Source organism: Raphanus sativus, chromosome 6 (genome assembly GCF_000801105.2).
Source record: "Raphanus sativus cultivar WK10039 chromosome 6, ASM80110v3, whole genome shotgun sequence".
Classification (NCBI taxonomy): Eukaryota; Viridiplantae; Streptophyta; class Magnoliopsida; order Brassicales; family Brassicaceae; genus Raphanus; species Raphanus sativus.
This window is the reverse complement of record NC_079516.1, coordinates 33,854,513-33,878,797: the sequence shown is the minus strand read 5'-3', so window position 1 is coordinate 33,878,797 and position 24,285 is coordinate 33,854,513. Positions and strand designations below refer to the sequence as shown.

At 35.0% G+C, this 24,285-nt stretch overlaps 5 protein-coding genes and 1 non-coding gene across 8 annotated transcripts; 5 read left to right on the top strand and 1 right to left on the bottom strand.

Moving 5' to 3' along the window:
• The first annotated feature begins 1,308 nt into the window (after window positions 1-1,308).
• On the top strand, window positions 1,309-2,630 carry LOC108809214 (uncharacterized). The gene is made up of 5 exons (XM_018581359.2): window positions 1,309-1,551; window positions 1,634-1,772; window positions 1,870-1,992; window positions 2,082-2,172; window positions 2,273-2,630. Exons 1-5 carry the CDS (start codon window positions 1,469-1,471, stop codon window positions 2,413-2,415), a joined length of 579 nt encoding a protein of 192 aa, XP_018436861.1. The 5' UTR covers window positions 1,309-1,468; the 3' UTR covers window positions 2,416-2,630.
• Window positions 2,631-6,320: 3,690 nt separating this feature from the next.
• LOC108805898 (uncharacterized) lies at window positions 6,321-13,919 on the top strand. 2 transcript variants are annotated; one of them, XM_018577885.2, is made up of 7 exons: window positions 6,321-6,965; window positions 7,165-7,306; window positions 7,385-7,496; window positions 7,910-7,952; window positions 12,799-13,084; window positions 13,163-13,297; window positions 13,383-13,919. In XM_018577885.2, exons 1-5 carry the CDS (start codon window positions 6,759-6,761, stop codon window positions 13,069-13,071), a joined length of 777 nt encoding a protein of 258 aa, XP_018433387.1. In that variant the 5' UTR covers window positions 6,321-6,758; the 3' UTR covers window positions 13,072-13,084; window positions 13,163-13,297; window positions 13,383-13,919. The 2 variants fall into 2 exon arrangements, with proteins under 2 accessions (XP_018433387.1, XP_018433388.1); XM_018577886.2 differs by having other exon boundaries at window positions 6,322-6,965; window positions 13,189-13,297.
• Window positions 13,920-14,692: 773 nt separating this feature from the next.
• LOC130495781 (agamous-like MADS-box protein AGL103) lies at window positions 14,693-15,088 on the top strand (the record flags this gene model as incomplete). The annotated part of the gene is made up of 1 exon (XM_056987291.1): window positions 14,693-15,088. A coding segment is annotated over one exon (396 nt), but the record flags the coding sequence as incomplete, so codon positions are not given.
• Window positions 15,089-17,324: 2,236 nt separating this feature from the next.
• On the top strand, window positions 17,325-19,543 carry LOC108806106 (increased DNA methylation 3). Of its 2 annotated transcripts, none has more exons than XM_018578135.2 (3): window positions 17,325-17,509; window positions 17,867-18,988; window positions 19,059-19,543. In XM_018578135.2, exons 2-3 carry the CDS (start codon window positions 17,875-17,877, stop codon window positions 19,304-19,306), a joined length of 1,362 nt encoding a protein of 453 aa, XP_018433637.1. In that variant the 5' UTR covers window positions 17,325-17,509; window positions 17,867-17,874; the 3' UTR covers window positions 19,307-19,543. The 2 variants fall into 2 exon arrangements, with proteins under 2 accessions (XP_018433637.1, XP_056843809.1); XM_056987829.1 differs by lacking the exon at window positions 17,325-17,509 and adding an exon at window positions 17,536-17,783.
• LOC108806108 (cysteine protease XCP2) lies at window positions 19,470-20,528 on the bottom strand (the record flags this gene model as incomplete). Its single annotated transcript, XM_018578139.2, has 2 exons — window positions 19,470-19,941; window positions 20,024-20,528. Coding segments are annotated over 2 exons (906 nt in total), but the record flags the coding sequence as incomplete, so codon positions are not given.
• Window positions 20,529-22,252: 1,724 nt separating this feature from the next.
• TRNAW-CCA (transfer RNA tryptophan (anticodon CCA)) lies at window positions 22,253-22,324 on the top strand. Its single transcript has one exon. It is a non-coding gene; the product is annotated as a tRNA-Trp (tRNA).
• The last annotated feature ends 1,961 nt before the right edge of the window (window positions 22,325-24,285 follow it).

Here is a 24,285-nt window from a genome sequence, read left to right as displayed (position 1 = left end):
CAGATATTGTTTTCTAATTATTCTATATATTTGGTGGTATATAATATACATATATAATATTTTAATGTAATTTACATGTATACAATACATGTCCGTATATATATTGAATTGTGATGGGATTATAAGTATGATGTACATGGTTATTTGTTTTATAAAAAAATTTAGAATTTTGTATATGATATGTTTTTCTTTTAGTTTTAGATGTTTTGGTTGTAAATTAATATTTTTAAAACTCGATAATTTTCAACCTAATATACCCAAATGATAATTAAATCAATTGTAAAAACAACAAAACCGACACGATATAACATATCAACAATCATATATCCAATTAAAGTATATAATATATTAATATAAACTATACATATGATTTATAAATTAATTAAAATTATAAGTAAATGTCAATAAATTATTATAATATATTTATTTAGAAAATATTTATATCCGTGCATGAGCACGGGAAAATCAGCTAGTATTTTTAAAACTCGATAATTTTCAATATTATTTTTAAATATTAATTATTAAATATTATTTATTTACAGTATTAAATTCCACTATGTATATTAATATATATGACAAATTCCTATCCTAATTATTGTAGTTGTTAAAAAAGATTAAATATATATGAACCAAAATTTTATGGATTTACTTAGAATATAAAAAGAGTTGAGCTAACTAATTAGTTTTGGATAAAGCACATGTATTAGTAGAATACAATTTAACATATAAAAGATTCAATGGGAGGTCGTGTATAGATAATTTAATTTAGTTTACTTATAAGAGATTAGATACTTGTTTAATTCAAGTTGGCTGGTTTGGTTTGTAAAAGAAGCGAAATATATGTAATGATTAGATTATAGTATATTAAACTAAATGATGTATAAATTATACACTTTTCTAACAAATTTTAAATAGTCCAAAAATTAATGACTATTTTTATGGTAGATAGGATTTTATTCTAATAGAGTAGATTTAGTATGGACGCAGGCTGCAATGCAACATGGCCAAGTTGCCAATTCGGAGCCTACATGTCTGCGTGACCGTTTTAGACTTTCTGAGTTGGTGTCGAAGGTTTTGGACCCATAACTAGGCCCCACACAACGAGGACAAAAATTTATTAGTAATCGCCCACGTGGTAGGGACACTGACGTGATGATGCTCGTCACTGGCGGTCAAGATATGTTCGTTACTTTCATTTTGTCTAAGCTTTTAAATAATAAGATTGGAATTAGAATCTAGCCCATTAGCAAGTGTAGGCCCAACTAAGAGACATAAGCCCATTAAGAGCATCGGCTCTTAACACAGCTTGCAGAGATCAACCTCCGAAGTCGCCGGAATCGCATCGGCTTTTGTTCCGTTGCTTAAAACACACAGCTTGCAGAGATCGATTGAGAACACGAAGCTGACGCTTTTAACGGTTCTAATCGGATCGATTCTTTCTTTCAGGAGTTGAGCCATCGCTCGAAGGATGCTCGATAGAGAAAAATGCTATTTGATCTTCTGTCTTATCTTCTTCATGATTGGTGTGCCTTGCTGCAGCCATGAAAGCTTGTTAGTGTTCTTAGAATTTACTCTTTTACTTCTTTTTATTGGTACAATAGAAATGATGTAATTATTATTATTATTTTTTTAGGTTTGATGGAAAAACTTTGTATGCTGGGAAGGAATTATGGAAGGAGACACTGCCATTGCAATCTGGTTCTCGAGTTTACAGATTAGAAGGTCTTAAATCAAATTCTTGGTATGAAGTCAAGATCTCGTACCCAGCTTCTGTATGTCACAATCTTGTTCTTGCTTCTTCTGGTAGCTTTTTTCCTTTTTTTGGTGTGATTGATTGTTGAAATTCTAATTATCTGTTAATGGTTAAAGATCCCAGCTCTGTTCTCTCTGCAACTATTGAGGGACGGTGAAATGGGTTTGAAGCTTAATCATATGAGGAGATTGCTAAACACTGAGAAGTTGATCTTCAAATCCCAAAGTCTTGAAAATAAGGTATTTGCATCTTCAGTCAGTGTGTTCTTTAACTTGGAAAGAAGCATGACACCAAGTCCTTTTTGTTTTTTTTTTGTTTTCTGATGTAGGAGGGATTGTATGTGTTGGTGACGGTTGAGCCTGAAGGAATCGTAGCTATACCTAATTTCAAAGAACGGTCTTTCATCATTTACAACATAGGCAAGCTTATTGTTCTTACTTAGTATCTCATCAATCTTCTTTTCTATTTCAACATAAAAGCTTATAGTGAGTCAATTGGTTCACTCTCTCTTGGTGACAGTTTGTGAAGAACAGCTGTTAGGCATCGCATACTCATGCTGGTCAGTGGTCCTTTTAGTAGTATTGTGTCTCGTGGTTGCCCTGATTCTTCCCCGGTTTCTCCCATCTCATCTTCTGATCAAAGATGGAGATCGTGACCGTTAATAATATCAAGAGGTAGCCTACGGTTTAATATCTTCTCTCTCTTTACATATGTTTTGTTACTCTGTTAGCTTCTTGATGCTTATTCATCCAACTCGGTTTGGATTTAGTTGTATTATATTGGGTATGAGGTAGGTATTTTGGATATGTATGTTTTCGGAAGATTATTTCGACATGTTTTTTGAGTAATTCTGTTTATCCAACTTATCTGTATAGTCTACAGACATGTATGTCTGAGAGAGTTGCGACAACTAGATGCCAAACGAGGTCAAAGGGTTTTAAAATCGAAGGCTTCACTATCAAGATAACATATACTATAATTAAAATCATAGGATGCCATGTTATTAGCAGCAGTTGGCATAAAAGTAGTTAAGGATAACTTGAATGTTACTCTAACAAACGCATATGGATATAATGCTGATTTGTTTTTGGTATAGCTTCTGTTTTGTCCAGAGATAGGCCAAGCCATTCAAGTTTGTATATATTTTTCATGCAGTAGGCTAAAACATGGGATCCATCCATTAACCTTTTACCCAAGTGGTTTGGGGGTGAAACTTGATCCACACCATCCAAAATTTATAAATGGAGATTCAAAATTCAACCACCGTTTAATGATTTGGCTATAGACTTCACTAGACAGAATCCTCTCTCACTTTCTTAAGTAATTTGACATTTTTCATCAAGAATTCTAATTATTGACCAAAAAAATTAAAATAAAGAAGTCTAATTTAGTTAGTTCATACATATATTTTACAATTATCTAGATGTGAAAAAGACACATAACCAGTGCCCAGGAAAGTCCTTTTTCTCAACTTACATGATTTTATGGTATATAATATAGTTGAGTAGGGTCGATGGTACTGCTCATAAGGCTTATCCATTTCAGTTGCTATCCAGCATTCCCAAGATTAAAAAGTACTCAAGTATAACACTGTGTATCATAAACCCTTTATCACAAAAAAAAAAATCATTGTGTATATCTTTTTGGTATTCTATATTATTATTTATGAATTGATTCTGCTTATTTGTCATGTTCTCTGTGATTTTAAATAATTTTGCTTATTTTTCATGTTTTTATTAGTTTTTATATGAATTATTAATTTGAGAAGTGAATTTGTTTATCCGTGATCTTCTCCATAATTTTAGTGGATTCGCTTATAAAATAAGTCATGAATTTAATTGATATTATTATTTAAATTTATATATATATAGTATATATATATAATAATTAATTAACATTAACTTGTTCTATCGATATATATATATATATATATACTATTATTTTAAAAATATATTTTAATATATAGTTATCATGATATTTAAGAAAGTTAATTAATAAATATATACTATGATTTTTGAAGTGATTTTTCTTATTTGTCATGTTCTCCACTATTTTAGATAATTTTACTTATTTTCTTATTTTATTAGTTTTTATATGAATTATTAATTTGAGAATTGAATTTGCTTATTTTTCATATTCTCCATAATTTTAGTTAATTTTCTTGTTTGTTACCTTCTCCATAATTTTAGTGAATTTACTCATTTATCATCTTCTCCATACTTTTAGTGAATTTGCTTATAGGATAAGTCATTATTATTATTACAATTATTATTTAAATTTTACTTTAATATATATATATATATATATATATATATATATATTATCATGATATTTAAAATAATTAATTAACATTGATCCATTCTACCGATATATATACTATTATTTTAGAAATTTATTTTAATATATAATTATTATTATATTAAATACAATTAATATATATATTAACAATTAGATATCAACAAAATATACTACTTGTCATTTTCTCTATAATTTTAGTGAATTTTTTACTTGTCATCTTCTTCATGATTATAGGATAAATGATTAATTTAATTAATATTATTATTTACCTATAATATTAACAAGTGATCTATCTATCTATACTATTATTTGCAAAGTGATTTTTCGCAATGGAGCTCCCACGTTAAAAGTTAGATTGGTTAATATCGGTATTACCCTTAATGAATTTTATATATAATTGAGCTAAAAAATAAAAAAACGAAAATTAATTTATTTGATTAGATAATTGATTAAAATTAATAATAGTAAGATTTATCCAAAATCTAAAAATATTCTAAAATATAAATATAAATCCTATATGTATGTTGTGTTGTTATCTGAATTTTTATTAAAATATAAAGTTGAAAAAACATAAAGTATATAACTAAATATTAATCAAATAAAATTTAATATAATTGAAAAGAGAATATCAAGTGACTTTTAAGATTTATTTCTATATAATAAATATGTCTACAAAGAAATTTTCATAAATTATAATTAATATGTAAGAATTTTCAAACGAAATAAAATAATAATTCATAGGCTTTTAGTTAGTAACACATATATTAATGAGTAATTATAAAATATTTAGTAATTATGATTTAATATGATAAAACCCAAACATAAAAACGAATTTAAGCTTTATGAAATCAGATAACTCATTAAAACTGATATAATAATTTTTTTTCAAAAATATAAAAGATAATTCATATACATATTTTGTTATTATCCAAGAATATATTTAATAAAGATTAAACAATTATATATATATATACTATCATCTAAAAAGAATATCTTTCAATCATAAATAAAATTAGTTGCAAAAATATATAGTTAAAAATATTTCTACTATATATATGAAAACTTTCAAAAAATTAACGCAATAATGAATATATATTTTAATAAATAAATTCCATATATAAATAATTTGATATTCTGTAGAAAAGCATAAAGATCATAAACAATAATTTATCATGATATTTAGTTAGTAATTGTAAAATGATTAGGCCCGCTTGAGCGGGTACAACACCAAGTATAACAATATTTATCGATAATATCATAATTATGCTTATTTTATATTTAATTTATAATTTTAATGAATAATATTTCAGTCAGTTTCTTTGGATTATTACTGGAAGTATTGATTCAAGTACATATTGTTAAAAATGTATATATAAGTATACTAATATATTTTAATAAATTGGTTTCTTCGATTTATTCGGTTTGATCTGTTAATATATTGAACCATATCCAATACACTGTGTTTTCTTAAAAATAACATATATTTGGTTTTTTCGTACTACCAAATCTCTATTTTTTTTTCTATTTCTTTTCAATTCTGTTTTAAATGGTTCAGTTTTATCAGACTGAATATCTTTAAACTATTGTTATTTTGTTGATGTTTTATAGGCTCTGACTATTTATATCTTTTCAGTGTTAGTGTATTTATTTTCTGTCCAAATACAATAAGTTTTAAATTTCAAACTCAAGTTTCCTAATTTAATTATTAATATTGAAAACGTTATGTTTCAAAATCTACATCTCATAAATAAAGCTAGGTAACAAAATAGCATAATTTAATACATTGATTATCAATATAAAAATTAAAGTTTATAATGTTAATTTGAAAAGAAAATCTAATTCAATAAAAGTGATAAAAACAAACATTAGAATAAAAAAATGTACGGTACATATGCATATATTAGTCGGCACAAAATACGGAAAATAAACTAGTTGTATGTGTTTCAAAAAAAAAACTAGTTGTATTAATCTGAAAGAAAAAAAAATAATAATACGATTTTACACAATAAACTCAGAAATTAAGATACATGGAAACATACGTTATTTCGCGGCAACTTTACAGTTTACACATTGCAGAATATGCTATAACCGACAAATTCAAGAGGGAACACATACTCTGTTCTGTAGTTATAACTTATAACTTACAACACTAATTATATGATTAAAAAAAAGATAAACTGAGCGGGACCCATTCTTACGTTATTTCGCGGCAACTCTGTTCTCTGTTGCGAACAATACATGAATCAAATAATTACGCATCATCGTCATCATAACCGACTTCTTCTTTGTCATTCATCATCAATGTACGCCCCCTTCCCCTTCATCTCTTCTTCCTGGCCTATGTTACAAAAGTTTAAAACCCCTTTTCCCTAACTTCTTTCTAATTTTCTGTTACTTTTTTCCCGGGAAATTTTATCTCTCTCTCTTTGTCTTTTTTTTTTTTTTTTTTTGAACTTTAATCTCTCTCTTTGTCATGATCATTACTTGTTAGGTTTCGTTGGGGCCGACCTCGTTTTTTTCTTCTTTTTTTTCCTCTCCTTCTTCTCTTAGTAAACCCTAAAATATCCTCTTTCAATTCCATATGTTCTGTCTCTTCTTCCTCTTTTACTAAAGGTTTAATCATTCAAAACTATGTCTAGGTTTTACTGTGTCAACTTTTAGTAGCATCACTCAGAAAAACAAAGTTGCTGTTTCTTAAGCTCGAATCATGGCGTATCATTCGATGCCTAGGTCTGGTTTACAGTACTTGTATTCTCCTTTTGGTGATACAACCTACACCAAGGTCTTCGTTGGTGGCCTTGCTTGGGAGACTCAAAGCGAGACTCTTCGGTGCCATTTCGAACCTTATGGTGAAATCCTCGAAGCGGTCGTTATTTACGATAAGAACACTGCTCGATCCAAAGGTTACGGCTTTGTAAGTCTTCTTCTATCTTTTTTCTCATCTTATTCATTTTTGCTTTGGTAATATACCATTTTTAAATGCCTTGTTTTGCTGAAACCTCTCTGGCCATCTTTGCTAATTTGTATATTCTATGATCAGAAGAATCATCTTCATCTAGTTAACTTTAATGACTCAGCGCTCTGTACTATTGATTTATTTGGAGGATAATTAGGTGATATTCCGAGATCCAGAGGCTGCTAGGAGAGCTTGCGTTGACCCAACACCTATTATAGATGGAAGAAGTGCGAATTGTAATCTAGCTTCCCTTGGCAGACCTCCCCTGCAATATGCGTTGCTACCTAATAATATTCCTGGTCAGTCCTGCTTCAGGAGGATTCATCTGCTTTACTGAGAACTTTATACTACTTTTTGTTTTTTTGTTTCTTTGTTAGGACGGATAAGACCTGCTTCTCCATATGTTGGAAGTGTGTACAGTCCTTGCGTCCATCCGTATCAGCAACCACCGGCTTATAGCTACCAGCAAGGAATGATGTATCCTTATGGGTGAGCTACCTGCTTATTATACAGTGTGTTACATAATCACCTTACTTGCTAGTGCATTTTACAATTGTGCGACATTGTGTTCAGTCACTTTGATCAAGTGGGATTTACTGATCACAGCATGGACAATCAGTTAGAGATTCTAAGGGGCTGGGGTGTGATAGTTAGCTGCTCATGGATTCTATTTGGACTTTGATAAGGCCAAAGTGATCCGAAGTTCAGGAGTGTGCATTTTGTAATGGACATTTAGGCTTATTTTCTCCTAGTTTAGTATTAATCTTTTCGTATCATGATGCATTTTAGCCATGGTTGTATACTTTCTCCTCTTCATTCTTTATATTCTCTTTTGAGTGTCTAGCAAAGACTTTACTCACCCTTGTTTCTAATTATTTTTTGTTTTTTTGGTGTTCTCTCAGGGTTTCACCATATGGACCTGAGTACATGTACTCACAGTCTCAGGTAAGTATTGTGATAATGATGTATATTATTTAGATAATCATGTAAATATTAGAGATAAGTACTCTAATATATAGATAAGGTCTATGTAACTTGTATATATTGAGCATCAAGCTCTCGATGAATGACACACACAAATATTGAGTTTACTTGCGTTACATGGTATCAGAGCATATATCCGATTAAACGATCTGTTCTCTTGTTCTTTTGATTTCTTACAAAGTCGTTTTGCTGTGAGTATTACCTGAGTCATGGGAGATGACAAAGGTATTATTGCCGGCGTGTCCGGAGAGAAAAGCGGAAGTTTCCCTTATTCTCTGTTTTCATCTGATAACCCAGGAGTTTTGATCACCTCCGTTCAGCTAAAAGGCGAAAACTATAACGAGTGGGCGACGGAGATGATGAACGCACTTCAAGCCAAAAGAAAAGCAGGGTTCATAGATGGTACTATGAAGAAACCACCGGAAGGGCATGCTGATTTGGAGAGTTGGCTGAGTGTCAACTCAATGATAGTGGGTTGGTTGAGAACTTCGATCGAGCCACGAGTTAGATCGACTGTGACTTTTATCACAGATGCACAAAAGTTATGGGAAAATCTCAAGGAAAGGTTCTCGGTTGGGAACAAAGTTAGAGTGCATCAGTTGATGACAAAACTTGCTTCGTGTAGGCAGGATGGTCAAGCAGTGATTGATTACTATGGGGGGCTTGCAAAGATGTGGGAAGAGTTGCAAACATATCGACCTCCGCCTCCTTGCACTTGCGATGCAGCGGCTCTGTATGAGAAAGAGAGAGAAGATGAACGCGTCCATCAGTTTGTCATGGGGCTCGATGAATCTCGTTTTGGTCATGTTGTTACAGCTATTATAGAAGCTGATGTGTTACCTGATCTTGGAAAGGTTTACAACAAAGAAGTTCGGGAAGAAGACCGCTTGAACTCAGCAAAGATACGAGAGCAGCATCAAGAGGCAGTTGGCTTTGCTACTCGACGTGATAACAATAATAGCGAGTCAAATGGAGGACGCGGGGGATCACGTGATGAGTCTGTTTCTCCACAAAACAGAGGAAAAGATCGAAGCTGCTCAAATTGTGGAAGGATCGGCCACGAGAAGAATACATGTTGGCAGTTGGTTGGCTATCCCGAGTGGTTCACAGAGAGAGGAGGACGTGGAACTCGTGGCGCCAGCAGAGGAGGTGGTCGTGGTGGAATGAGCCTCTGTAGAGGATAGACTAATACAGCATATGCTACTAGCGCCACACCGGGGGCGATTGTACATGAGTTGACTGCAGAGCAGTGGCGAGCAATCACTCAAATCCTGCAAGAAAGCAAATCGAGTGGTGGTTCAGATAAGATGTCTGGTAAGAATATGGGAGATGTGATCCTCGATACCGGGGCTTCGCTTCATATGACTGGTGACATTAATCTTCTTGTTGATCTTGAGGATATATCTGCGTGTAAGATAGGCTTTGCAGATGGGAGTACCACGGTTGCAAAGAAGAAAGGCGTGTTGCCTTTGTCTGATCGTATTAGCTTATACGATGTGTTATACGTGCCAAATTTGAATTGTTCTTTGATTTCAGTCTCAAAGCTTCTAAAACATTCAAATTGCTTTGCGTTCTTCACTGATACCTTATGTGTTATACATGACCGATGTTCGAGGACGCTGATTGGAGCAGGTGAGGAACGTGATGGGGTGTACTATTTTACGGATGTTCAAGCTGCTAGATTCAACAAAGTCGTGAAGATCGATGATTCAGTTTTGTGGCACCAACGACTAGGACATCCAGGGCTTTCATTGTTGTCTTCATTACCTGTGTTTTCTGGTGTTAAAGTTTCTGCAAGTTTAGATTCATGTGAGGTCTGTTTTAAGGCCAAGCAAGCTAGAGATTTGTTTCCCGAAAGTTCTAATAAAACTAAATCATGTTTTGAGTTGATTCATATCGATGTATGGGGGCCATATCGTGTCCAAGCTTCCAACGGGGCTTCATATTTCTTGACTATTGTGGACGACTACACACGTACTGTTTGGACTTACTTACTTCTCGAGAAGTCAGAAGTGAAGGAAGTAGTTCAAAATTTTTGTTCTTATGCTGAAACACAGTTTCAAAAACGTATAAAGAAAGTTCGAAGCGATAATGGCACCGAGTTTATGTGTTTGTCATCGTTTTTTAAAACAAAGGGGATTGTTCATCAGACTTCTTGCGTGGGGACTCCTCAGCAGAATAGAAGAGTCGAAAGAAAGCATCGTCACTTGTTGAATGTAACACGGGCTTTGATGTTTCAGGCGAAAATGCCAATCAAATTCTGGGGAGAGGCGGTTCTTACGACGGCTCACGTCATTAACCTTACGCCAACCAGAGTGCTTAATGGACGATCTCCGCATGAGTTGTTATTTGGCTCAACTCCATCCTATTCAAGGTTGAGAGTTTTTGGTTCTCTGTGCTTTGCACATAAGCAGTTGCGCGACAAGAACAAGTTTGTTCCTCGCAGTAGAAGGTGCGTGTTTGTCGGGTATCCATTTGGCAAGAAAGGATGGAGGTTGTACGATTTAGAAACAAAGGAATTCTTTGTGTCTCGTGATGTTGTGTTTAGAGAAGGATCGTTTCCATTCTCTGAGACAGTTGCAGAGAAAACTACTCCAGCCGTTATGGAGGTCTTTGATGAAGTGAAAGTTATCAACGGCAGGGGGAGTAGTAATGATAATACAGAACCGTTGGAAGAGACTCTGAAGTCTCAGGACCCTACAATCATTGCAGTAGAGCCAGAAGTTCCGAGTAATACTGAGACAGTTGGTGAAGAGAGTGGGATTACACAAGAAGCTCTGGCAAGTGTGGCACCAGAAACAGAGGATGCTTTGGGAAGAGGTCAACGCGTTAAAACCCCATCTGTAAGATTGCAAGATTACGTAACATACACGGCAGCTCGCGAAAATAGTACCCCTCATGTTCTCACCTCCGATCACTCCTACAGCGTCTTCTATGAACCGGTATCAGGTAACACTTTCTACCCACTTACGGAGTATATTTCAGATACACATTTCTCTGGTGGGCACAAGGCTTTTCTTGCAGCTGTTTGTGCCGATAGTGAGCCCAAGAACTTCAAAGAAGCTGTTTGATGCACTTGAAGTTGCAAATACTTGGAGTGTGGTTGATTTACCGCCTGGACGAGTGGCTCTAGGCACAATGTGGGTGTTTAAAATTAAATACAACGCTGATGGGACAGTAGAACGATACAAGGCAAGGTTGGTTGTACTTGGGAATCGTCAGAAAGCAGGTTGCGATTATGACAAAACGTTCGCTCCAGTTGCAAAGATGACTACAGTACGGAGTCTCTTAAGATAGTATCTACTCAGAACTGGGAAGTGCACCAGATTGACGTACACAATGCATTTCTTCATGGTGATTTGGATGAAGAGGTGTATATTAAGCTTCCGCAGGGCGTTAACAGCTTAGATCCAACTAAAGTGTGTCGGTTGCACATGTCTTTATATGGGTTAAAGCAGGCTCCTCGCTGCTGGTTCGAGAAGCTTACAAAGGCGTTGGTTAAGGCCGGGTTTGTTCAGTCTTTGTCCGACTACTCCTTATTTGTGTACTCTCGTGGAGGTGTTGAGATCAGAGTACTAATCTATGTGGATGATCTGATAATTTCTGGTAATGATGGTGAAGCTATTAAGAAGTTTAAGTGTTATCTTGGTAAGTAAGTGCTTTCATATGAAAGATTTGGGGAGATTGAAGTATTTTCTTGGCATAGAGATTGCTAGGAATAAGGAAAGGTTTGTGCTGAGCCAGAGAAAATATGCTCTGGATATTGTGAAGGAGAATGGTCTTGTGATTCCGAATCTGCTGCGACACCTATGGAACAAAACCATCACCTAGCGACTGATGATAGTCCGTTCTCAACCGATCCAGCTCGCTATAGAAGACTTGTTGGGAGGCTCATTTACCTTACGAATACGAGACCAGATATCTCCTACTCAGTACACATTTTATCTCAATTTATGCAGAAGCCACGACAGGGTCATATGGATGCTGCTTTACGAGTTGTACGGTTTCTTAAAGGGACAGTTGGTCATGGTATTTTGCTTAAGACAGAAACAGATTTGCAGCTTTCTATTTACTGCGATGCTGATTGGGCGGCGTGTCCGTTAACAAGGAGGTCGTTGACTGCTTATGTTGCCATGATTGGAGGTTCACCAGTTTCATGGAAAACGAAGAAACAGAAGGTTGTGTCGCATTCCTCTGCAGAGGCAGAGTATCGTGCCATGTCTGTTGCAACTCGAGAAGTACAATGGCTGCGACAGCTTCTTCGTGACTTAGGATTCCCGCAGAAGACTCCAGCTCGTCTCTATTGTGATAGTAAGTCTGCCATTTATATAGCTACAAATCCAGTCTTTCATGAACGGACTAAGCATGTTGAGATTGATTGTCACCGAGTTCGAGATGCACTGAAGTCAGGAGTGATTACGGCGGCGTATATTGGAACTAAGGAGCGACTGGCGAACGTGTTAACAAAGGCCTTAGGAAAGTTTCAGTTTACTCATCTTATGTCCAAGTTGGGCATTTGTAGTACGCATACTCCAACTTAAGGGGGAGTATTGTGATAATGATGTATATTATTTAGATAATCATGTAAATATTAGAGATAAGTACTCTAATATATAGATAAGGCCTATGTAACTTGTATATATTGAGCATCAAGCTCTCAATGAATAACACACACAAATATTGAATTTACTTGCTTTACAGTAAGCTTCTGAAAATTTTGCATTCTCTTATTGGTTTACTTGTGCAATTAAAACTATTTTGACTTCGGTTATATAACAACTCATGTCTACTCTTCATGGTGTTATAGGGCTTGTATGGTCCTTACATAGGGCAACAGAACCTTCAGGTCTATGGAGTACCTGGGGCTGTTAACTCACCGGGCTACCAATACGGGCAATTGAGTCAAAACATCCTCGTTGGTCAGGGTTATACAGCGGTACATGGTTATTCAGCTCCAGAAAGTTATATTCAATCTCCCTACCCTTCAGCTATGGCAGGTCCTGCCCCTACGCAGTCCCATATCATTATCCAGACTCCTCAGTATATGCAGAGTAGCGGTTCTGATCATACAACAGGGTGAAAACTCGATCAACGTGAGTATAAATTGATTATTTCAAGGATTTTAACTTGGCTTGGAGTTGATACACACTTACATTATCTTGATTTTTCAGTTAATAATTCTTGAAGAATTTTTCAGTTAATAATTCTCGAAGACTGGAGAAAAGGTAAAGAAGTTAAAGGGCAGCGGCAATGTGGCAAGCTTCCTGTTTAAGCTTTGCGCATTATTTATTTTCTGCATATTAGAGGTAAAGCTTGTTTTGCCTACAAATGCTTCTTTTGTTTCATTACTTACAAATATTTTTCATCTCACTACATTACTGGTTGTTGCAGGTAGTAATTTAAGTAGTCCTTGCTCACTGAAGAAGTCAAAAAGGTTTGCTCCTGGAAAAGTGGATTTTAGGGTACAGGAGAAGGGAGGTTTTAAGATTGTTATCTTAAACCCTCTCATCACATATATAAGAATGGTTTCACCCCGGAAACAAGGGTTTTCGCGGTAAACTGGTAGTAATAAAATTGGTGTACAAAGAAAGAAAGCATATCATAAAATGGTAAAAACACATATAGATGCATATAGAATGGTGGAATCAAAATCTGATTCTTTTGAAGTAGTCTTGTTCCTAGACACTTTCTAAGGCATAGGACTGTTGATAAGAAGATTTACGTGTTAGTGTAGCTTTCTATATCCTCTTTGAGTCGAGTCCTCTGCATTGTAAATAAGATTAATGTCTACTGAGCTCTCGCTTACTTGTTGTCTGTGCATATATTTTTAGCTCCAGGGGCTCTTCTCTTTCCATATCTGTACAAAACAATTCCTAGACTGAGAAATTGTTATTTCAGAAATCATTCCTTCCTCTGTTTTCTCCTTCATTTTCTTGTTAAAATATCTTCGTTGGCTACATGCTAAACTTGTTTGGGAAATGAGAGACTAAAGTTAGTTAAACCCAATATCACATAAACCATTTTTGTCTAGTCACACGTTACAAGAGAAACCTTTTGTTTTGAGTAAACATTGGTTTTCCCTCTCTCGAGGTAATTTGAACTTCATTTGGACCTATCAAATATTACAAGCATCAACAAAAACTTAACATCCATGCATCCCCATCATTTTGGATTCTACTGTGTATATACAATATAATTTGATCGAAACGGGTTTAGATAAATGCGACTATGGGGATATTTAAATGTATCAAGGTAATGGCAACGTAATGAAGTTTGGATACTCGAGAAAACTGAATCTGAAGATCCAAGTTTGTATAATCATCGTGGTAATATTTTATTTTTCCATTTTCCTACCACTACCTTCTTTTTCTATTTCTTGTTTGTCACCCCATTCCTTTTCAACTTCAGACTTTTATAAACATCAATTTTTTTTCCAACGTCTGCAAACATTCTTTGGACTTCGGAGAAAAACACTCATTAGAAAATCCCTATATATTAAAGGAGAAGCATTTTTAAGGCTTTCCTTAAACGATTTTTGTGAGAATGCATGAGAAGGCTCCATTCCACGTGTCACTCTGTGAGCGATTTAAAAAAAAACGGATCATTAAATGCTTTGCTTTCTTTCCTTATTTGCTTCAATGACAAGAAACTTAACGATTTTTTTTTCATGCTCGAATAGTTTCTCTTGACATTCTTTTTTCATATACTACGGATCATACGGAGAGCTCAAAACATGGCCTGCAGACAGAGAGAAGGTCAAAGACATTGCTCGAAGGTACAGTGAACTAAGCGAGACGAAGCGAAGCAAAAAACAATATGATCTTCGCAAGGTTCTTGAAAGTATCAAGAAGGATGATGATTCCAAGAAGGAAAATAATAATAAGAAGAAGAGAGCGAAACTTGTATCTCATTACAAGTATCCGGATTGGGATCGGAGGTTTGATAATTACTCTGCAGAGCAACTCGAGGAGCTGATTATCTCCTTGGAACGTAGTCAGACCATGATGCAACGCAGGCTTGGAGCTGTTGTTGAAGCTCAAACACAGAGGAATATGCATTACACGAATATGGCTCGTCATGAACAGATGATTCAATAGAGAGTGAAGTCGTTCAAGCTTCAGAGGTAAAGAGGGGGGAGGAGGGCGGAGGAAGAGAGTGGCTGGGTCTTCTTCGCTTACTGAGGACAAGAAGCTCGCTCTTCTTGATCGGAAGATGGCTACCGCTACGGAGATAGCGAAGAGGATACATGTTAAAGCGAAGATGAAGCATATCACCGGGACGTCGTTGTTGTTGCTGTCTCTCTTTGAGAAGAGTAACAAATGAAGTCTTGATTCGGGTTGGTTGTGTTGAACCCGTAGACTCTGTTCTTGACCCGACAATCTCTGCATTTAGCGAAGTACGGGTCCCGAGACATTGTAGCATTTGTTTTCACAAACAATAACAGTTTGACACAAGTGATAACACATTCTATACAAACTATAAGAGTTCTTACTACAGTCTCCCATTGTCAAGCATGCTTTACGAGTCATTCTCACGTAGTACACGTGAATTTTAAAGCGAATGAAATACTACAATTTTATTACACGTGAATTTTAATAATATGGTTATGATTTTTAAACCGATATCAATGAATTCTATCCATCCCGAATTAAACCGGCTAGCATTAACGTTTGGACAATATTTATATTTTTTGAGTGATTGGCAAGGTAAATTGATGATACTAAATGACATATATTTCACATTTTTTTGTTATGGAAATTTATATATCTAAGAGTGATTGACAATGTAAAAATATTTTCCATTTAATATGATATTATACCAAGATACCACATTTATTGAATTAGGTTTAGTAAACCTATATAAGACTCACTGCTCCACATAATTTTATTCATTCACTACACCCAAAACATTAACAAGTTTATCTCATTCTCCTAGAATGGTTGCGGTAACTTATGTGTCTGATTTGAAACTATTCAAGTCAATGTGCAAGATTATGGTTAAGATCATTCGTTTGTGGAAGCAGTATTCTACTGGTGGTGATCTAACTATTGAAATGGTTTTTATCGACTCCAATGTAGGTATCTTTACTCTTCACCTGAATAAATTTTATAAATTTCGTTTTCTTTATTTAAACATGTCTAAGTTTCGAGTTTTTTTTTATTTCGTAGGTTGTGAAGATGTTTTACGGTGACCAAATTAAAAAAATAAATGTTAAAACATAATGCTTGATTGTTAAAATTTATTGGGCTTATGTTTAATACATTGTAAGAATTAAACTCAGCAGGCTCAATGTGTAGATATATTAATGTTATTGTTTATGTATATATTTTTATACAACGATTTATGTATATAATTTAATTGTCATTATTTTAAAAAATATTTTGTAATGACTAAGTATATTTTATATTTAATTAATTTTAATTTAAGAATGGAAACTTTCATTTGTTATATGAACAAACATTTCTTTCAATATTAGTTAACGCTATATGTATATAGCGATGAAACACTTTTAAAAAAATTTACATACACACAAATATGCACATTAAAGTTAGTACTTATATAACAAAATATTCACCTCAAGCGAAGATTCTAAATCAGGTGTAATATAGAATATTATTATTTTAAAATCTTATTTCACCATTAACCAAATTGTAATGAAATGAATTGGTTTATATGCATCTTTGTTTTCTTTAACAGTTATATAAATTTGATTTTATTATGAATTTTTCATAATTTATAAGATGAAACGATTGATTTATATTAGAATTGTCTAAAATTCAAAGAAACATGAAACCAAACAAATACAAATAGTCTTTAATTTATCACTAAAAACCCAAAAATCTCAACCATTTTAACCGAACAAACGAAAATAAATATGAATTTAGAATGTATTTATATCATAGGATCTTAAAATCCGAAAACAACCCAAAACTAAACTGATATCCAAAATAAATATACCTAACATTTTAATATCTTAAAAATAATCTCATCCCGTGCAAGGCACGAGTTATCATCTAGTGACTTAATATCTGAGGTTTAATACATCATTTATCTCAAATTTTAGTGATACATACCATTCATTAAAAAAATATTTAGAACGATTGGCATAGATTTTCTTAAGAAAATTTGACTTCACTTAATCTAACAAATAGATGATTACTTTGTTAGTAGATTTCAACACTATTTTCTTGTATATATAATTTTAAAATATTTTAATTTACATAATCTCTACCAATTTCGAGGAAAAGACAAAGAAAACATTTGGGCCTGAGTAAACTTTATAAAAGCCCAAAATGTTACAAAAAAAAAACGAAAGCATAGGAGACTCAGGTGACAGGCGATGGCTGTTATCTGGGACCCACGTGGAAACCACGTGTAAGAAAGCAAAGGAGGCGCGGCCCCATCATCCTCTTCGCATTTTTCCGTTCCCCTTAACCAAAAATTCCGTGCTTTACTTTTTTTTTTTGTACCACCAAACAAATCTCATTCTCCTCCCTTCCTTCTCCTAATATCCAAAGGTAAAAACAACTGTGTTTTCCGATTTCTTCTCGTTTTCAGTTACAATGTTGCTTAATTTCTGATACTTATGTGGCCTCGTAAGGTTGCAATTGCAAAAAAAAAAAAAATTGATGCTTGACATAGAGAGTAGGTTTAGTTTCTTCTTCAAGCTGTAATGACCTTTGGATTTGAGTAAAAAAAAAAACAGATAATTCTGAATCCTTTTTGAAGTAACACTCTGCTCTCATTCATTCATTCATGCATGACTTGTGTGTGATTTATAATATTTTCTGGGTAAAATCGGATGCTTTTGACTCAAAAAATGTATTATTAGCTTTCTCGGAATTTATAATATTTTTTTGCTGGATTCAACACAGGAGGGAACATGAGTCTGTGTAGCGACGGATTATCCAGCGATCCCTACTTCTTGGTAGATTTCATCATGAGCAATTATCTAGGTCCTGATGTCTTTTCCGATATCCCAAGATGCTCTGCTTCTCAAAGATTATCCAAACGCTTGCCTCCTTACACCCCCAAGCACATTGGCTCTTCCTCTCTAACTCTTTCTCAGCTACAGAACTTGTACTATTACCTACTCAGACACGCCGACTCCACTCTCCTCCTTCATCCCGATATGGTTCTCATGTATCTCAAGGGTTATCTCCCTATGGAACCTAGCGGAGAGCTTCACCAGTTCACTCATTATTTCCCCACCAGCCTTCACCCTCAGAAAAGGTATTCCCCGAGTCTCGAGATTGTGAAAGGTATTCTTGTTATTGATGATCCAGAGTCTCTAGCGTTTATAAGCAAGGAAGATCTCCAGAGATTCAGATGCTTGTCACGTTTGGATGACCTTAGAATCGACCCTGTCCTGTCTCTGTCTCCTCCTCGACCTGTGAAGCTGCTTGATGAAAGCCCAGGAACCGAGCAGGACTGTTTAAGTAATGGGAATGTGACTTCAGATGGAGTGATCACTAACCAAGAACTTGAAGACACTAGCAAAAGAAAGAAAGTGGAGGAAGCAGTTGCTGGTGATGTGTATGAAAAAAACTCAGAATCAATTTCAGAAGACATACCACAAAGAAAGGAGAAGGAGAACGAAAAAGAATGTTCAAGAAAAGAGGAAGAGATGTCTAATGGACTTGTCACTAACTCATCTGCAGAGCCTCTAGAAACATGCAAGAGAAAGAAAGCTGAAGAAGAAGAAGAAGCAGTTCCTGCTGCTCATGCTTCTTGTGGAATAATCAGTAAGACCCCAGAAAAATTTCGAGAGACTTACAAGAGAAGACGGTTCAAGAACTCATCAACAAACAAGAATGGCGAAACTCTTTTGAAAACAGACAAAACAGATCAACCCACTTGTGATGCAGAACCGGCGGTGGTTGTAACAAGTACAGGAACAGCCAGTAAAGGAACATCAATTGGTGCTGTCGACATTGGTGTCAACAAAATTGCTTACTTTTTTCAGGTGGCTCTGCCCGGTGTCAGCAAAGAGAACGGTATCACATTCACTTCTCTCATCGTGTCTAAATGATCAGCACATGAAATGGTTTGTTGTCATTTGTGCAGGTCAATTCAGCTGTGAGATTGCATCAGATGGGAAGGTTATACTGGAGGGATCAACCACGACAGGACAGAAGACAATAGAGAGGTTTTCTCGTGTTTACAAAATGAAAAGCGGGAACCTATGCCCGCCTGGACCCTTCAAGCTGTCCTTTAGCCTCCCAGGACCAGTTGATCCTCGGTTTGTCTCTCCTATCTTCAGATCAGATGGTATCTTCGAGGCCGTAGTCATCAGACAGAAACACTCTACCTGAACCAGAGGTTCCTTCAAGCTAAGTTAACACTAGGATCTCTGTAAATCTTTTTTGCTAAATGGGTTATAGAAGCTAAGGCACACCAATCAAACAGTATCTACTGACATTATGTCTCAATTTTTTTGGACATGAAGCTGTTGCTTTTGATCCCATGATGTTTTCATGTTAATCTCACCGAAGCACTAGGGTTTGTTACTAGTTAAATCTGTTAATAAACCGTAACCAATTTAGAGGCTAGATACTCAATAGTGTACTTACGCCGCTATAGAACTGGAACTCTCTACCAGAAGCATCAATGGCAACACTGAGAGGCTGATGAGCCAATGCCTTCAAGAGACTCTTCTCGTCATTGGTAGGTACATCTTGGTGTCCGTTGATAGTCACCGTTTCAGATTCATCCTTTTGCGTCTCGCATGTTCCTTCTTCCATGGAGTAAGGATAATCCTCTTCCTTGCGAAGACCTCCGTTTCTGACAATGTAGTCAAAAGCATAGTCCATCAGACCACCGTTGCAGCCATTGTTGTAGGTTGTGTCACAGTCTATGAGTTCTTGTTCAGACAGTGTTGTCAGGTTTCCAGTCACAATCTTGTTTATTCCTTCCACTGCAGCTACTGTCGAAAACGCCCAACAAATTCCTGCAGAAGCAAACGAAGATTTTAATAAAAAAAAATATCCGAGACTTTAATAACACATCAAGAGTCCAAGATTTGAGATTACCGCAAGAGCCTTGGTTCTTGACATAGCTAACGGCTCCTTTCTTTCTCCAGTCAACAGATTTAGGCAAAGACTCGACGTCCTTATAAGCAAACTCTTGGTAAGATCTTTCATTATCTTGGCGTTTTACTATATCAGTCTCGAGTCCCAAGTACTTACTCTTGAACTCTTCGTGGCTCAAATCAGCAAACTCGTTGAGACCAAGCCAGTAGCTTTTGGCTTTCTTGTTGGTCTCATCGATGTGTTTCAGATTATCCTTGAAAACTTCGAACCTAAGTAACTTCTCTTCTACGGTTTCGTAAGCTTTCTCGAAGTTGGAGAGCCAGTTTTCGAAGAGTTCAATGAGTTTTTCGTGAGACTCCAAATCCTCAGGGGCATATCCAACGATGGAGAAATCGTGGGAAGCAGCCAAAGAGAGGGATAGTGATGCTGCGGATAAGGCAAGAAGAAAGCAGAGGCAGAGGATCAAAAGTTTGTGATTTGTAAGTTTATAAGAGTTGTAAGAGAAGGGTTAGTTTATATAGGCTCAAGTTTTTTATAGAGGTTAATCTCTTTGCTTTAGAGTGAAGTTGTATGAATCTGAATCTTGTGTAAAGTCCATATCTTTAAGCTTGGTTTTGTTTTCCCTGAGGTTACTTTGACTCCAAGTAATAATTGTATATGTTTCTTCAGAACCCTCTAGTTCGGCCAGAAGCTCTTAATTAAACTCATACTAGGCAGTAGGCCCGCATACTTGGAGGTAGGTGATCAATCTGGATCTTGTGGCCCACAATCACACATCCCGATGATGTCTCAAATTCATAAAACATGAGAGTGTTTTTGTACGATGCTATCTTGTAAAATGAACAAACTTTGACCTGTCAATCCAATAAGGTATCTGATAAGTGACCAAAAACTTTTTTTCATTTTTATGACCACTAACCAGTATAAAGTAAATAAGCATCATATGTTACATGAATCATGCAAAAGTTCAATATGAAAACTCACTGGTTATATCTTTACAAGGACACCTACTTGTATAAACGATGTAGAGACAATAAATAAGCATCATATTTTTTTCATAAACACATGAATCATGTAAAATTACAATTTCATTTGGTTTTATATCTTTACAAGGACATCTACTTGTTCAATGATCAGCATTTACGCTGCGGTTTGTGTGGATCTTTGTTTACATGAAAGTGCCGGAGACTAGAGGTATGCCTTTGGAGGTTATCACAGACTACTTTGCCTTTGGAGCTCAAGCTCAAGCTTCTCCTCCTTCCAACGATCTATATAATCTCTCTGTACCTAAAAGGTTTTGCTTCATATCCTGAGATACCTTTATTCGGTTTCTCTTTTTCAATTCCTTTGTTTTGTTATCGAAATTAATCTAATAATTACTCAGTTTTCTCTCTTGCTTCGCCACATTTTAGATTCAAGCTCCTTATCTCTCCATGGAAAATAAATGGGATCCCAAAACATAGATTTAGGGTAATATATCCAGTTTCTCGTGTGGCAAGTTTGATTCTCAAGGCTATATATATACGTTCGAAGATTAGTCCTCTCCTCTTCCATTGGTAAGCTCTAGACCTTCTTCTAATCTTCTCTGGTGAACCGTTGTTTCTTCTCTGTAAGTGTGACCGGAGCTAGACCATAAACTTTTCGCACATCTCTACAGTAGAGCTTTTTGTACCAACTTCAACAAAAGGGTTGTTGAATGGGTTTTCGTCTAATTAAAAGAAAATGCATACGTACGGTGGGAACGCCTTTTACGTCGACATGGTGAACAACCAAGAGATGTGAACTGCTTGATCAAAATTGTTGAAAAGATACAATGAGGCTCCGGTTACTGTCGGTTCAGGGGAAATGACACAAGCACCTCGATGAAGGGCTGATCACCTGGTTCGGAATCAGACAAGGCTCATGAAGAAACTTGGCAAATTTTTCTTTTATTAGTTCTTATTCTTTGATTCTTTAATTAAAAAGGAAAACAGCTACACTAGATTAATTCATGTTTTGATTGAATAAACTTTATATATTCATTCAAAAAAACACCTTGAGAAGTTAGACCATAAGCAAAATATATTCATCTAATTAGAAGTTTTGGACTTTTAGACTGAGAGTCAAAAACAAGATGAAAGAGTGTTGGACAGTTTCATACATACCTCTTCTTTTACGAGATCTCAGCTGACGTTCTGGTCAACCTAATTAATTAAGTTATATATCTTTAATTGTACCTTTCAAGCATGGGGATCCGTGGCGCAATGGTAGCGCGTCTGACTCCAGATCAGAAGGTTGCGTGTTCGATTCACGTCGGGTTCAAAATCCCGAAATAATTCGGCTATCCCCAATTTTTTTGATTTTGTGGGCAACTTGGTCGCGAGGTTGGGTCGTTATAAGAATCCACGAAAGACCCAAAACATTTATTCCTCAGTCAAACTGCTACGACACAAAAACAATTTGCAATATATGCTTTTTAACACCACAATCAACAATATTCGCAGAACTTTTATAGGCATTCATAAGCGATCAACTAAACTGTATATAAGGCAAAAATCGTCGGACCACAGGCACAAACTAGTAATGAAACTTTCTGACTGTGCGAATAATTCCGACGCTCAGTACAAACTGCAGAGTTTGAAAAAAAAAACTGCAGAGTTTGCTGGATTTTATCTCTTTTTTATATGCATGTGTGTTTATGTTTATATACACACACGTAAACACTGGATATAAAATTCATCCTTTGCATATAAATCACTTCAAAATTAAATTTAGACTCCTAACCAAGGTCTTAGTCTAGTGATCCGCCTCTGGGTTCGATTTCTCTTGGCCATCCGAAACGCCTTAAGTGGTAAGAAAATGCAGATTTTGCGAGTCTCGTGGTAGTGATTAGTCTTAGACCTAGAAAGCTTTTGAGATTACACCATGGTTATCCAAAAAAAAGTAATCAACTTTAGACCATTTACATGTTATTTTATATATGTAGCAAATATAGAGGCCTAAATTTATATAAGCAAGCACACTGGTGTAAGAAACTAAGAATATTAGCTACACATGATATACTGTTTTATCTTTTTTCTTTTGTAAAAAAATGCTGATATATATATATATGTATATGTATATGTATATGTATATGTATATGTATATATATCTTTAGCAAATATCCATTACAAGAAAACACATTTATAACGATCACAGTTTTGGTCGTTAATTCACTGTTACTTACATATTACGACGAATTAACATAAACATGATTTGTCGTTAGTAACTCGTCGTAAAGGATAAATCGTCGTAAATTTGTCGTAATAATTACGACTAAAAGAATTTATCGTAACAGATTACGACTAAAAGAATTTGTCGTAACAGTTACGACTAAAAGAATTTGTCGTTAATTCGTCGTAAATCAGACATAATGTTACATCTTTTACTACAATTCATATATTGGTCGTAAATAGTAGTTGCTAAGACAATGTTAATTGGTTGTAATATTTACGACCAATGAACATCGTTTCACGTAATTTAGGAATTTTTTTAAAATTTAAAAAATTTCTATTTAAAGTTTTTAATTTAGAAAATTTAAATAAAAATCTAATATATAACATATTATAATATCCGAAATACAAACCAAAAAAAAATCCTAAAGGTTATTAAGATCCTAAACTCATACTCATCGCAGTGTATTTTCTTTGTCGTTGCGGCTAGCTGGGCGTTCACGAGAAGAACATGGCTATGCTTTCAATAAATTTGAATATTCGCATGCACTAATTTTTTTTATCTCGTAGTCCACTAAATTGCACTTTAGATAATGGTCATAAGTTTTTGTTGAACATCAGGTTAATGGTCATAAGATTTTGTGGAACATCAGGTTAATGGTTATTATTTTCTGTCGAAATAAAATATAAATATGCATAAAATATGATATTAGTAGCACTAAGCACAAGGACGCACTTTCCGTAGTGGAAATATTGCTTGTGATTTGTATGGTGGACCAGCCGTCGTATTTTACTTCAATGGCTTCCCTGAGAAACGAATAATAATCATTCTAAATATATGACTAAATCACTCAATTGTTAACACTAGGGGTGGGCATTTTACCCGATACCCGAAGTGGTACCCGAACCTGACCCGAAAAATCCGAATCGAAATCCGAACCGAAGTAACAAAATACCCGAACTGATATTAAATTATGAGAGATCGGATATCCGAACCCGAACGGGTAATACTCAAACCCGAATGGATATCCGAAGATAACCGAATTTATGTACCATTAACCATATATTCAT